Source organism: Protomyctophum bolini, assembly GCF_963924005.1.
Source record: "Protomyctophum bolini genome assembly, chromosome: 9".
Lineage (NCBI taxonomy): Eukaryota > Metazoa > Chordata > Actinopteri > Myctophiformes > Myctophidae > Protomyctophum > Protomyctophum bolini.
The window spans coordinates 13,920,780-13,937,025 of NC_137870.1; the positions used below are offsets into that span (position 1 = coordinate 13,920,780).

The following is a 16,246-nucleotide window of genomic DNA, read 5'->3' on the forward strand; positions in this document are numbered from 1 at the left end:
CCCAGGTATACAGGAAGTAGCTATGTGGACACAGGCTCTTTACAACTCTTTGCAGAACACTATTGGCCTTGGGTCACTTTCGCCTTGTGAAAATTATGAGCATCACATTGGGAAAGAGGATGTTAATTTGTAATTCAAGATAAGCACTTTGACAGCCCTTAACACAGGCCTCTCCTATATTTACTGACAACAAACCATTCAATCATAATAATAAAACTAGTTTTTATTTGAGCATGAGGACAACTGCCTAACATATCAGAGAACCAAAGTGTGCAAATATTTGGAACAATTACTACCGGTAATCTGGAGATGCACGAATATGATGTCCAGTAATTGTCACGAGACTTAAGAAGTTAAGAACTCTTCCTGTAACTGGTCTAAAAACCCTTTTCTAAATTGACATCTCAGCTTCTAAACCAAGAAGATTTAAAAGTTTAAATCTTTAAGCGATCACACTTTATTACCTGGGCTGTTTATTTTCAAGGAAAGCAATGTTGGTCCTAATATTTTGTACACTTAGTGTATGTTCCAAAATAATCAAAACTAAGCATTATGTATAATGTATAAAGCATGACACGTATTTATGTTAATACATTAAAGAAAGCTTTCATAGTGAAAGAATCACACATCATAGGGGTACAAAGTAAACATGAGGAAAGGATTAAAGAGAAAAAATTACATTTGCATTCACAGTATACAGCTGTTGTGGCATTACTTGAGCACGCCGATCAGCAAATTATTTACTTTGTCAGTTCCGGTTAGGGATCAGCTCACCCAATTTGGGGATGCGTTCAGTTGGGCAAAACGTTAGTTAACAACTGTAATTAACAGCATACAAGTATTGCATTAAATTCAGAATAATGGTTTGCCAAACTCGCAAGGGGCTGAAAAGATGCGTTGTGAGACAAAATACAATATTCCAGGTTGATTACAATGCAGAGGTTTTTGTGATGTTGAATGCAATCCAAGCATTGTGAGATGTGGTGTCATGACAGTATACCACTATCATCAACAAGATAAACAGCCCGAGATTGTTCCGTAGGTGAACTGGATCAATACCATTGCATACAACAGCAATGAAGCCTGTCCATAACCATAGAATAAAATATACTGCTTTAGGAACAGACAATGTGTAAGCACGGAGAGATGTTAATTTCAGGTAAAAACACAGGTAGAAGAATGGAAGTGGGATATTAGTAAAGTGCAATAACTGACATGAACAGAAGTGCATAAGAGAGGCCCTATAGGTAGGTTCAGGAGGATTACATGATTACACTGGCCTATACGGCCTCTTACGACAAATATACTACTGTATGACATACAGTATTTTATACGTGACCTACTGCTTAATATCTGTGAAGGCTTGTAGGTTCCCCATACTTGCAAAAAATAAAGCATTTTTTTAAGATTCTTTTGATCTGATTCTTTAACCCTAGAACACTAAACCTGGGTGATTTTCACCCAGACAATTATGTTTATGTGATTTTCATAACGTTGCTGATGTGGGTGGGTCCTTGGGTAGCTTCATGATGCTCAGTGGCATAGAAGGTAGGTTTGTTTCCCTGCCCTGTTTTTGAGGGGTGCTAGCCCCTCCTACATACAGGTTTGTTTTTAGTTCAATGTTTGTTTTAAAAACGCCATTGACAATGAAGGGAAAATCTACGTCATCTTGTCCTGATATCCCATCCTGTCCCTTACTGATAGAGGGGGGGGGGATTTTTCCATACTCCCTGCCTACTCCCACAATGGGATTTATCTTTTGTAATATATTTTGATGAGAAATGTTTGTTATGGAATATATGACATCAGGTCAAATATACCCAGGTTTAGTGATGGTGTGACAGAAGTTGGGTTTAGTGTTCTAGGGTCAACACCCAACCCTCCTGAACAAACCCTTGGTTATGCTTTGAACTCCAAACTGGCTGATAATACTGTATTACAACGACATTGGTCACTCTTCCTTGTCAGTCTGTGGAGAGACCGATGCACAACCTGGCTTATCTGCAGCACCTTTGCTCTGCTCTGTCTTCTCCTGGCTATCCTGGCTGTCGATTCTGGCATGTTCCGTCTTCACCAGCTCTTCCAGCTCCGCCTGGGGGACAAGAGAGGGAGAGGAGAACAAGAAGGGAGCCTTAAGAGTACTGAAAGCATTAAGTGCCATGTTGCATATCAACTAGTCAAACTATTTTGTATAGGAGGCTGTGATCATCCGTTTTAGAATTTCCATTCCCGGGGGGCGTCGATAGCTGCTTATGGCACGTACCACATAGAATCTGATGCCTGACAGCGAGTCCTGGGTTCGATAGAGTATGTACATGCATGATTTTCCCATCAGGACACGCCCCCCTCATCTATCTTTGGAAGTGCTCGTTGGAAATCACTCAACCGTCCTGCGTACCACCAGTTTCTAAATGTCACATAATGCAGGAGGCAGCCAAATGTTGTGTTATTGAAAACAAGCACTTCCAAACTCTGACAACTCTGACAAAATAATCAAATGCAGGGCATTTCTTGACAGAGTAGTAGCTCATAACGTTTCATTGGTGGATTTTCATGAAACAAAAACTTTGCAGATAGAAAGAGGATAATTCAAGCTTTTCATACAGCTGCAATGTTGGTGGGTTTAACATTGTTTAATGCAATCAGACAGGACTTTTCCGTTTGGATGAATGAGCTGTCAAGGCCAGAAAGTAGTTTTTTGCCACTCAGTGGGCGTTCCCGCATAACTTCCAGGTACGATGATGTCACGCGAATATCCTCTATTCCCAAGCCGGGTGGACCTTAGCTGCGTGTCACTAGAGGCAGAAAAATGCCCCAAAACCATACAACGAATTTCCATTTCACCTAATCAGCAAGCTAGATATTGTAGTACTCTGATTCACTGTAGTAGGACTTATTTACATGACTGCAAAGGCCAAACGGAAGTGGAGCCAGGAGCGGGAATATACAGGGTAATCTGGGTTATTGTCTCAGCATATTTTATGTTACCTTCCATCCCAGCAGGTCAGCCAGAGCCAAACAGCCATCATCACATGTACTGATGTGGGCCACATCTCTGCAAAGAAAAACACACGGACAGAGATACAACTATACAATCTTTTAATATCTTTTAGCAAAACGGAAATGGTGGACATTTTATTTAGAAATTTCAAACCGTTTCAGCTTGAAACAATCTGAGTGCAATGGCTTTTTCAGTCTTTTTATTTTGAAGTTTCAGTCTGAAATGGAAGCCTGTACGTTTCTGAACCAATTGACTATTGGATGTTCGTAGCTCCTCTAAACACGGGTGTAGTCTGTTTGTTTACAAGTGAGAGACAGATGGCCGTCTCAGCATGTTTACTACTATGTGGCATATTTCTAACCTATAATGTTTTCAGATATACATTTTAGCGTGCCAATTTAAGTTTAAAATGAGTAATACGCTGTCTGGAATGTCATCTTGAATGCTGTAATCAAAATCAGCTGTGTATAGACGAACGCGCAGCAATGGGAATCAAACAGGTGAATGAAATCAAGTTTCATTTAGATTCATCTTGCCTCGTTACATCATCCCGCAGCACGTTTTCGTTCAAAGGAGTAATTAAAATTGGCTTTTTTATGGACCTTTGATACACAAAAATGGAAATGTTCCCATTGTTTTGGCATTTATTGTAGGTATGCAATCAAGAAACGGCACAATAGTGCGAGAAACGGCACAATCGAGAAAACGGCACAATCGAGATAGTGCGGCACAATTGATAAAACGGCACAATCGATAGTGCGGCACAATCGAGAAAACAAGAAAACGGCACAATTGATAAAACGGCACAATTGATAAAACGGCACAATTGAGAAAACGGCACAATCGAGAAAACGGCACAATCGAGAAAACGGCACAATCGAGATAGTGCGAGAAACAGGACAACAGGACAATCGAGAAAACGAGCCCATATGATGACCATGGATATCTAATTTAACAATTCTTAAGTTGGTCACGTGCCAAAAGCGGTGGACAGAAACTGGTCGACACGACATGCCCCAACACGGGCAGAAACAAGGCCTTTTAACCAGGCTACTTACACACACTACAACTCGCTTACAATTCGCAAACCTGGCAACACTGCCCTGTGTTCATGCTGTTGTCAGAGGCCCGCCCCCGGCTCACACGTCACTACTCTCTGTCTCTCCGCTCGCAATCGGCAGCCATCTTGCTTTTTATTTATATGGGCGAGTGGCAATTTAATGCAAATAAATTAATTATAGGTCCAGCAAGCAAATCATGATGGTCTGTAGGTCACAATCACATTCCGATTTTAGGTGTTGTGTTTTGTATGACATTTTGGCCAGTAGTTTTATATCTATCTCAGCTTTTGCCTGATAGCACACATGCTAACAGTGCTGATCACAACGTTAGCAGCATTTGATGACAGGTTGCCATAGCGATAGATAGCAACGTACAGTGTGCGCAGACCTAACGTGAGCTTCTGGGACAGAAACTTGCGTTTTCATGACAGCAGCAGCTGCTGCAGCCTCTGATAGCTACTGTGCTAAAGATGCTAAAGCAACACAAAAAAACATCCACTGTCCACACGCAAACCAAAACAAACCAGGGACCAGGGTTGCCACATATCGTGGATGTGAGAGTGAAACAAGCAACCAGGTCTATAAAAATGTTAATAGTCCAGTTCAAAGTAGGTAAATCAGAAATGGTCCGGAAATTAGTCTTAAAATAATCAATTATAGTGTTGACTGTCAAACTTTGTTGTCTAATGTTGTTTCAGAGCAGTGGAACTCAAACATTTCCATGTCAAGGACTACCAATAGATAAACAAGTCCAAAGTAGCTTATAATGATCAGACTTGGCAACACTGTCTCTAGGTTGAACGTTCTACTTCACAAGCTCACACATATGAAATATGTTTTTTTGAATCTTCAAACTGAGACATATTTTATGATAATACTGTTAGCACAGTCATCATACTCCAAGAGCATACAAATGGAACCAAATGGACCCTGATTTTCCCAGAGAGCAAATGGTATCAAATGGGGGTCTGTGGCCTAATGCATTTCAAACTGGGGCTTCTTGGTATTATATTCTCTGCATATCTTATCAACTTGGGGTGAATATTTCACCACAATACTTTACTGAATATTTCACAAGAATATAACACAAGAGTCAAATGTACGGTCAAATGTAATCACAATATAGGCTACAGATGTAAATATTTATGACACAGTAAAATGTCGAAAATTAGTGCTATCCCCCCCCACACACACACACACACACACGACAGGCAAGGCTGTTGTTTGCATCGTTAGCAGGCAGCAGCTACCTTGGCACTGCTCTCTGTGACTGTAGTTGTTTCACCATGTTTGCGTATTTATGAGAAATAAAAAACACTTTCTGTTATTATAATAATTTATAACCCATCCGTTACTACATGTGCAGGGCACACTACTGAGTTTAAAAACACAGCTGAAACATGAAGTGGAGTCTGTCAACTCTGTCAACGCAATTTCCTTCTTTCCATATTGCGCTGCAATGTAACTAGGATTCGCCGGCCGAAGGCCGGCGAAATTCTAGTGCTCTAAAAGTGTCTTTAAAACCACTGCTCTAAAGATAGACCAGGTTGTGTAGCTCACCTGTAAGCCTTGTCTGAATCAAAGTCCATCCCTCCTCCAAAGCCTATCAACCCAAACAGGGGATCAGCCTGCACAGGAAACACAAAACAATCAATGCAGGAGTTACACATGAGAGGAGGAACAGAGAGGAAAGGAGAGAACATCAAGACAAAGAAATAAGGGAAACTCACCTGTCCTGCCTTCTCCATGTTAATGAGCAGCCTGGGACAGTTTTTAGAAACCCTGAAGTGAGAAAGAGAAAAGGGGAAGGGAAAGAGAGTGTGACGGAATAAGAACGATGGAATATAGTTTGAGGGGTAGAAAGTCCAAGAGCAAAAGATAGAGACGGGGGAGAAGAGTGTTTCAACATTTCATGAGCACATAAATAGGATGTTGAGGGAGACATGAGTGAAATCTAATTAATGTATGGTACCTGCCAACAAGACCGGCAAATGGTTGCACCTGCAGGGATGTACCCATGACGATGAGGAGGTCACAACGAGGAAAGTCCTGAGAGAGACAGATTAACCCATTTAGGCCTGATTTCAAAATAAATAAATAAAAACTCCAGTTTTCTGAAATAAATATTTTCACGATTTTTCAAAAATAGCAGACCTTCAAGCTCGTAGTGTGCCACTCGGTGGTGCGCTATGAGCTTGTAGATCTGCTATTTTTCAATAGCTAAATTATAACATAATGTTTAAAACACCAAAATGGGTTAAGGTCACTGATGCTGCTGACAATGAATAATACCAATATATGAGATCATAAACACCAAGTTCTCACCATCTTCATTGATGTGAAGAAACGGACAGGCAGGCTTTCTCCAAAGAAGACAATATCTGGATGGTAGAGAAATACATATTCATCTGGTTGCCAGCCATGTTTGTAAAGAAATGTGTGAATAAATGTCAAATGATCCAAAATTCACACCTTGGAGTGGATGAACATTTAAAACCACAAGTGAATCCTGAATAAAATTTCTTTCAAGCTTAATGCTAGGTACCCTTTGCCCATTTTCAACCTTCATATAATAACGCTCATTATAAGATGGCACCATTTCTCTACTCGCTGTCTCGGAGGTGGGTTGTGCACAGTTCAGAAATGTTTTTGAAATGACAGTGGTCATTTCAAACAATATTACTTGATCTCTATTTCAGTACGACAAGTTTCCACTTTCCAGGAAGATAAAAGCTATAGTTTATAGCTATAGCTATTTTCAATAGCTTGAAATCCTCCTCACCTATGATGTCGCTTTTGTGTGCAAGGCACTTTTTTCTGGCCTACAAGTTACAACCGACAGACTACAACTTGTTCAAAATGCGGCAGCCAGTTTGAACTAAAACTAAGATGAGAGAACATTACAAGAATACGGAATGTTACGTTTATAAAGCTCTCAATGGTTTAGCACCTTCCTACCTCTATGACTACCTGCCTAAATACAGTATGTTCCAAACCGGCCCCTCGGATCCTCCACTGCTGACCTGCTCAAAGTGCCCACAATGGCATATAAAAAACACGGTGAAGCAGCTTTCTGCTTCTACGGGCCGACGGCCTGGAATAAACTCCCATTGCACCGTAGACAGCTTTAAAACAGAGGTCTGAATATTGAGAGGTCGGAATAATGGGTGGACAGTGACACCATTTTCTTCACTCTTGCTTCTAGTTGATCACCTAGTGGTCTGGGGAGGTAGTTAAACCCGGCCGACGGAAATTACGAGATTTCTAGTTTCATAGATACGAGGCATAGAGAATTTTACTTTGACTTCTATGGGGACCGTGTGCAAAACTCCTGGTGCTGGGGGTGACGGAGGCGTTGCATAGCAACCGGGATATGACTACAGGTTGGTTTGCAGCGTAGCCGTTTCATTGATATAAAGCGATCAAATACGGGATATCCCGTATTCGACAGTTAAAGAATGAAATATCTGTGTTGTTATGCATCATTGCATGTCCTCACTATTTTACCTGATTTGCTATTATTTTAATGTGGTTTTATTTTTTTTATAATTTTAATGCCATTTTATGTTTTTGCTTTTCTTGTTCCTTTGTTGCTCTGTAAAGCACTCCGAGCTACCTTTATGTCATGAATGGTGCTATATAAATAAATAAATTTATGATTATTATTATTATTGAAGGAAGGTTTCTGAACTGTCCACAGTCAACCTGAGACTCAGAGCGAGTCGATAGAAATTGTGCCATCTTGTAATGACCATGAGTGAGGACTAATTACATGAAGATAATAGTTAAACAATGTGCTCTAAAAGTGCTCCTTTAAAATGCCACCAAAGTTAAATGAATCAAATGAGACTGAATTTGCAAAGAAAACTAACAAACAAAACAAAATAAAACAAGAAATGATTACATAGTAATATTTGTGAAAGAAGCGATGTCTCCGTTGTGTGTGTCGTCGTCCCCCCCTCCCTCCCCTCCCCATATTAGTATTATTATTTTAGTAACGTGTATGTTTCTGTGTCACAAACTCGTGGCGTTCGTTTCCGACGTTCTGTGCGTGGTTCAATGACTGTTTTGTTGTCTCTTTCCTGCTGTCCAGCTCATAACATTAGCAGCTGTTGCTTCGAGGCTGTCGCTGCGGTTGTACAGCTTGCTCGCTGCGGTGCAGAGTGTGGAATTAAATCAGCCCTTTCGCGGTGCATGTGGCATAGCTTAGGAGGCAGGCAATCATACTACACTCCCATTGGCTTAGGCAGCGTGTGTGTGGCAGCCAATCAGGCTAGGCCATCAGTATGACTAGGGTGTCGATCTGTCGTCTACATTTCATGAGCTTTCATTAGTCAGGTTTCACCTGACAAAAAACATCTAAAAAGACAAAAAGACTGATAGAAACTGACCTGGCTTGACCAGACTCTTGCACTTATCACATGTGGGGATTTCATCAGAGAAGATCTTCACTGCAGGACAGAGGAATGACGTTGACTTGACACCAAAACATACTCAATCACACTCACACAACAACTGTACAGAAAAAGACCTCACAGCTGATCCACATAAGCGGCGGTGTAGCAGTTAAAACCAATTGACTTAATCGATTACATTTTCAAAATGTGTTAAATACTTATTTTATTTATTTTAACTGTACACAGGCTATAACTTAAACTATGTGTGTTGACTACATGTTGTCTGTATGTATACACTATGTTAGTTGTATTGTCTTGACTTGGACACAAGACAAATTTCCCTTGTGACTCTGACACTAAAGTCTATCTAATCTTCAATGAATAGCGCTATTCCCGAATACAGTTCAGTTCATATAACAGAAATAGCCAACATTAATATGTGACTACCGGGATATACAGGGAAATATTTGACTGGGAGGACAGCATAGAAGAGGAAAATACAGGAGAATTGTGAACATTAAAACGTTAACATTGATTTAAGCATTAACAGCCTAAATCCAAACCGATTGTGACTACACACCTATTGTTCACGAAGTTAAATGATGCACGCAGGATAAATCGGTCCCCCCCACACCCACACCCAAACACACACACACACACACACACCCACGCACACACCCAAACCCACACACCTTTCATCCAGTCCAGGTCGTACTGCTTGCGGCATATGAAGCTGACACAGTGGGACGTGAAGAACGTGCCATGGGCCTCAATCAGGTCATCTCCCTCCAGCCCAGCCACACGCTCAAGAGTGTCAATATTCTGGAAAATAACAGATTAAAAAAAGTATTCTGTAGTTGTAATGTATTCTATTATTGTAAAATAACTATTCTAAAAAGGTTTGTATGAGTGTGTGTGTGTGTGTGTGTGTGTGTGTGTGTGTGTGTGTGTGTGTGTGTGTGTGTGTGCGAGAGAGACAGAGTGAGAGACAGAGTAGAGAGAGAGAGAGAGAGACAGAGAGACAGAGTAGAGAGAGAGAGAGAGAGACAGAGAGACAGAGTAGAGAGAGAGAGAGGGAGAGAGAGACAGAGTAGAGAGAGATTAGAGAGAGAGAGAGAGACAGAGTAGAGAGAGAGAGAGACAGAGAGAGACAGAGTAGGGAGAGAGAGAGACAGAGAGAGACAGAGTAGGGAGAGAGAGAGAGAGAGACAGAGAGACAGAGTAGAGAGAGAGAGAGAGAGAGACAGAGTAGAGAGAGAGAGAGAGAGAGAGACAGAGTAGAGAGAGAGAGAGAGAGGGAGAGAGAGACAGAGAGACAGAGTAGAGAGAGAGACAGAGTAGAGAGAGAGAGAGAGAGAGTGAGAGAGAGACAGAGTAGAGAGAGAGAGAGAGAGACAGAGAGAGAGAGAGAGAGACAGAGAGACAGAGTAGAGAGAGAGAGACAGAGAGACAGAGTAGAGAGAGAGAGACAATGTACAGACTGAGTGATCATAGTCTGGCAATAGAGAAGGGCAGACACAGACAGACCTGGCTGCCCAGAGAGGAGAGGCTGTGCTGTCACTGTGATGACGGAGCTATAGAGACAGAGTTACACTTTTTAACACAATGTAAAAACTACACAAATATTAGAGACGAGTTCTTCCCAAAATTTGAAACAAATTTCCCAGAATTCAGAAGTATGACAGAAAGGGAAAGATTACCAGTCCTTCTGGGGGAACAGAAAGAATGTGCAGTTTTGGCTGCAAAATATGTCAATTCCTGTCACAAGAAAAGGGACAACCAGTAGGACACACATACAGTATGCCATGTTTTATTTTCTGCACCACCTGCTTTATTTTATATTATTTTAATTTATTTTTTCATGTCATTGATATTATGTTGTTATGTTGTTGTTTGTAATATCTGTGATTGTGCTTTGGCAACACTTGTAAAACGTCATGCCAATAAAGCCTATTGAATTGAATTGAATTGAATTGAGAGGGAGAGAGAGACAGAGTAGAGAGAGAGAGAGAGAGAGAGAGAGAGAGAGAGAGAGACAGAGAGACAGAGTAGAGAGAGAGAGAGAGAGAGACAGAGAGAACTTGAACTTCATGCTTTGGCAATACTGTAGCTACTACATTCATGCCAATAAAGCTAACTGAATTGAATTGAATTGAATTGAATTGAATTGACAGAGTAGAGAGAGAGAGAGAGGGAGAGAGAGACAGAGTAGAGAGAGAGAGGTGTGTGTCTAACCTGGGAGTAACAGCGTTTCAGGAGCCCCTTGTCCTTCAACAGCTTCATGAAGTAATGACACACTGTGGGCTGAATAACACACAGAATACAGAACCCTTTATACCAGTGGTTCCCAAAGTGGGGTCCGGGGACCCCCAGGGGTACCTGAGGGAGTTCCAGGGGGGACCCATCTATTTTGTTCATGTTCATAAAGTGCTAAAGTGTTTAAAGCAGTGGTTCCCAAACTTTTTCATGTCAAGGACCCCCAAATTGACACTACTTAGCCTGTGGACCCCCATTTGAAAAGATATGCCAGGGACCCCCATAAGAGAAGACGTACACATTTAGACGTCTACATTTAGACGTCTACATTTAGACATCTACATTTAGACGTCTACATTTAGACGTCTGTATTTTTAGGCATTTAGCAGACGCTCTTAATCCAGAGCGACTTACATTAAGCAAGAACAAAAAGCATGGGGAATACATCACATAAAAACATTTAGACGTCTACATTTAGACGTCTACATTTAGACGTATACATTTAGACAGTGTCCCCCCGAGTGTCTCCCCAGTGTCCCTCCGAGTGCCTCCCCAGTGTCTCCCCAGTGCCTGCCCAGTGTCCCCAATAGCAATACAAGAGCAATAATACAAATTATTATTAATTAATGAATCAAATTAATTAATGAATCAAAATTGCGGCCTGTGCCCAGCAAAAATATCTACCCCAAAAGGGGTACCTGGTCCAAAAAAGTTTGGGAACACCTGCTTTATACAGCTACACTATGACAGAAACAGCACCACACAGAACCCTAGCCACAAGCAACCATCTGCATCAACAAGCTCCATTGACAGCCCATTCATGAAACTCCTCTCAGACTATATTAAAACGACATTAAACTCACCAATCCGAGTTTTTTGTTGAGGATAACCCAAGCTTTCCATACAGCTGCAATATTGGTGACGAGTTTATTGTTGTTTAGGAACTTAAAAGCAAAATGCAAACTAAAAAGGTTCATGGAGGCCTGGGCCGTGGCTCAGCGGTCCAGGCACCTTGGCTGGCAGTCTGGCAGTGCCGCGGGTTCGACTCCCGATCCCGACGGCCTTTACTGCATGTCATCCCCCCCCTCATCTCTCTCCCCATTTCCTGTCAGCCTACTGTCTGTCCCTCCATAAAAAATATAAAATAAAGGCGAAAGCCACGAAAGAAACATTTAAAAAAGGTTCATGGATTTACAAATGATATGGACGTGGAGACATGAGAAGTTAAAATACTAAATACTACATGCTTACACACTATGATGTAATGGTAGACTCAGTAACTACTAACTGATTACCAACAGACAGTTACCATACAGGACCCCACATACAGTACAGCTACTAACACTATGACACTGTACATTTTGCAATGATACCCACTGCTTGATGGATAAAAGATTATTAATATTTTCTCCACTGCTGGGTAATTCTTTCATATTTATAGTGACTATCTACTAGTATGGATTAGTGGCCTAACAGACAATGGTAATTGCGTTGTACCTTAAACTGTCCTGGGTACAGTTCCTTGGCCAGGGCGAAGAATGGCTCAGGGTGTTTCTGAACGACACAAAGGAGGTTGAAGAAACAATAAATATGTGCTTTAATGTGACAACACAACAGTGACAAACATTTATTTCTGGAAAATGGCCACTGAGCTCAATAACAGACCTCTGTCTAATCAAAGGCTCAGAGCACCTGCTGCACTGATTCATTTTATGCTATATTCAACTTTATGCTGCATCCCACTGCCATGGAAGCCATGCAAACAAACGCACAATGTCATTTACAGCTCAACATTGCTCTCAAGAATACATTGCTCTCGAGAATGTTTTTGAAATTTTCGGAATCGAGAAATAGACAATGCAGTAACCGAAATAAAATTGATCAACATTTGCTGTTGTTTTCAGAGGCGACAGCGTTGTGTGTATGGACGGCCACACCTGGCATAATCAATGGAATACTTACTTTTGGGTCAATTTGTTAATGCATTAATTAACTGTCCGTGTAATAAGTGGCATAATTAACGGTGAGCCAGTTATTGTTTTGAAATAAACCTCTTCAGAGCGATTAAATCCCTCGGCTTCGGCTCGTTAATTGTCCCTTTGCTGAGCCATTTCTTTACAGTGTACTGATATATTACAGTATGTAGTGTTCAACACACCTTGAAGTAGTCTATCTGGAAGATGGCTTCTGGGTAGGGCAGGTTGTATTTTGCCAGATTGGCATAGAGGCCTGTTTCTGGTGAGCGGAAATCAGGGATCCCAGCCGCTGAGGAGGTGGTGATGGGGGTACAGTTAAAATAAAGAAAAACTTTTTTACTAAGACTGCAACAGTTAATCAAACAAATCAGATAAAGAATCGACTGAATAATTGCTAAGAAGATGATCGATAGTTTGCAGCACATGATTACTTTTATCATAGCCAATGCTAATGTAGAACTACTCACATGTAGATATTCCTGCACCGACCATGCAGATGATGTTTTTACCTAAATGGTAATCAAAGCACAGTTAATTATTTTAAAAAGTGTAAAATAATAAAAAATTAATCACATGAAAGAATGGTGTTTTCGTAACCCATTAAAACCGGGAAAGCATCCGTGTCATTTTCGATTTTAGCTTTGGCTGTTCAAAAACAGCAGATAGCAAGCTAGCGAGTTTTTTGATTTTATTTATTTTTTATCTTGAAAGTGTGATTTGATTTAGAAGGCATTTTGTAGAATCGGACTCTGGTCTTAAAGTTTAAGATAATAAAGTATTTAGGGGGGATTGGGTTGTACATAGAGGTTGGAGAGAGACTCACATTTGCCACTCTGTATGTGCCGAGCGACCCCTTCTAGAGTGAGCTCATCCAGAATCTTCTCTTCTGAGCCCGATCCCAGGGTTCTTGAGAACAGGTTGCGCAGGAAGTCCACTGAAAAAAGCATGCAGAATGAGAACAACAAGCAATCAATGATTGGCAAGGGTGATAATGATAATACTGCAGCCGCTGCACATCTGAACAATAACTGATTGTAACTGATGAGATCACTTATTCAAATAGGATCACCATCTGTTGCACCAGATCACCATCAAAGGAGTGACTATGAACTGTTGTTTTTGTTTTTAAATAGGAATCTGTGTTGCTCCCTGTCAGCAGATGCCAGGTCTGTTACGTTATCCTTATTGTGTATTAGTGTGTAGATGGTGTATGGGTCATTTTATTGTATTCCATTTCCGACGTCTGATCCCTGCCTACGTAGTACACACCCTGAGCTGATCAGGTGTGCATAAGACATTATGCATTCATTTTATATAGTTCCAAATAACTAAAGAAGTTTCTGCATTTCTTCTAGGCATCCCCAAAGCAGTAAACCGGCTAGCAAAAACACTGAAAATGTCAAAGATGTTTGCACAATTTAGAAAATAGGGCATAAGTGGTTAATGCACCAATGGTAGGAAAATATATTAATGTTACAGTATATAAAATTAAATATTTGACGTGGTTTTCTTTCCACCCACTTTCTGTTTCTCCAGACGCCTCTTCCTCGTCACTGCTTTCGTCAGACAGATTCTACAAAGAAAACAAACACAAGCAACATCACACATTCAACTATAATGGATCCATGGTTTCTGCAGCTTTAAGTCATTGTCATCATCATATGATCTTGTCGTTTGCTGAATTGTGTACTGAGAGCGCAACTTCTTTAGACACCCTTTGACCTTGCAGGGCCTCACTACAAGGCAGTATAGTCTCCTAAAGGCCTCGACAGAGTCCGTTTTTGCCTTACACAAAAGTAAGTTGTAACCATGACGGCCGGGGGAGGCACACGGATGCTATACCCTGCCCATGCATAAAGGGTGATGAATTCCCGTTCTGCTCTTTGGCTTTATAGAAGTGTATATTTGCACGTCTTTAAATGTTTTGATTAATTAAACAAGGTGGACCCTTGTAAACAAGTGTAATGCTTTATTGGGTCGTCCACTCATAGTTAACAGTCTTTGTATTGAGTTGTGCTTGAATTGTACTGTAATTCTGCAAACTGTTAATAAATATTTCATTCAATCAATCAAAAATCTTGTCCGACTGAGAACACAGATTAATGAGGCTGGGCTAAATATCATAATATTTTAAATACTGGTACTTTGGATTTGTGGGATTGACAGACTGAAAACATGACTAACGAGTTGACAAAAAACAGTAACACCCACCATATCTCTGCTGGGCGAAGTACAACAATGTGCAAACACAGCAGCAATTTACCTTTTAAACACGTTTGAAAAACAGCTACTGTATTTGTGCACAACTTTGCATTTATACATTGGTTGAGCCCATCTTGTCAATAACATTGCCCAACCCCATAGCCAAAACCGCACGAATGATTCGCAATGCATACTTGATAATTTCAACTCCTGCAACTGCAATCATTATCCCCAATGGCAGTTACAAGGAGTTTCATAGCCCCAATACGTTCACTTCATTCTGTAGCTGAGCGTAGGGACGGAGGGAACGTATTGGGGCTAAGAGACGGAGTTGCATTGGTGCAACTCCGTTGGGGCTTAATTGGGCTTTACAGGAAATAACTTTTGTTTAAAACTCTTAACTACCTCTGGTTCAGGGGTAAGAGACTCCTCTTCTTCTCTTTTAGGGGTCTCTGCGAACAGAACATTAAATACATTGAATTTCACTTCCTCCCACTCATCAATAGCAAAGCATTTCATCCACCAAGCTAATGTTTTGATTGGTTTGCTAAGCTAGTAACTAGTACTAACTACTTATATTATGTTGTTAAAAACAGACTTGTAACCTTCATACCTGATGCTTCAGACATCTATCCGTCTACGCGAAAAATATTAAGAAGAAAATATTCACGGTGTCATTAACACGGTGTCGCAGACGTTTACAACTCAGCTGACGCGATCAGATTGTTGTTGTCCGTCGCCTATAGTGTCCGACTCCGTCTGTGTTGTTGGGAGCAGTCAGTTCCTCCCTGCCTTCCAGCCAAGTCTACTTAACTGTCTGGAGCCTGCAGTTGCACCGCAATGGCATTGGAAATGCAACTGCAAATGCCACGTATTGTAATGTTGTTTTTGTTTATTATTAGGAAATGGACTAAGAACGGGGGCGGAGCAAAACCGAGTTCCCGATTTTTTTACACAGAAAATACAGACACATCTGACCACAATGTAACCAACTAAAAACTATAGCCTATTTTGTGCCATTCAATTGTCCTCAAGTGATACACGTACATGACAAATTTAAAACAATGCACAGATTAAAAAAGTTACATCAAAAACAGCTGTCAGGAAGATGACAAAATTAATTACAACATACAAAATAGCTGTGGATCCCTCATTCAACATCCAATCTCTGGCTGGCACCGCCACCTACAGTAGCCTACTAGCCCAGCCTGGATTATAGGCTTTACTGTCTAATAAGCTTGCTATAAAACCATAACATACTGTTTAACCTTATGGTTGGTTTCCCCATGTCTGCTATGTACAATATTTCACAGACTTCCATGCAATAGTCATATATTTTTTTAAACAGCAGAA

The 16,246-nt window shown here is 40.8% G+C and overlaps 1 protein-coding gene across 1 annotated transcript; it reads right to left on the reverse strand.

Moving 5' to 3' along the window:
* Window positions 1-133: 133 nt before the first annotated feature.
* On the reverse strand, window positions 134-15,630 carry sirt2 (sirtuin 2 (silent mating type information regulation 2, homolog) 2). Its single transcript, XM_080771752.1, has 16 exons — window positions 15,507-15,630; window positions 15,299-15,345; window positions 14,213-14,264; window positions 13,515-13,625; window positions 13,159-13,200; window positions 12,874-12,980; window positions 12,213-12,269; window positions 10,695-10,763; window positions 9,152-9,281; window positions 8,454-8,513; window positions 6,388-6,443; window positions 6,035-6,111; window positions 5,793-5,844; window positions 5,623-5,690; window positions 2,989-3,055; window positions 134-2,092 (listed from the first exon to the last, which is right to left on the reverse strand). Exons 1-16 carry the CDS (start codon window positions 15,520-15,522, stop codon window positions 1,952-1,954), a joined length of 1,152 nt encoding a protein of 383 aa, XP_080627878.1. The 5' UTR covers window positions 15,523-15,630; the 3' UTR covers window positions 134-1,951.
* Between the last annotated feature and the right edge of the window lie 616 nt (window positions 15,631-16,246).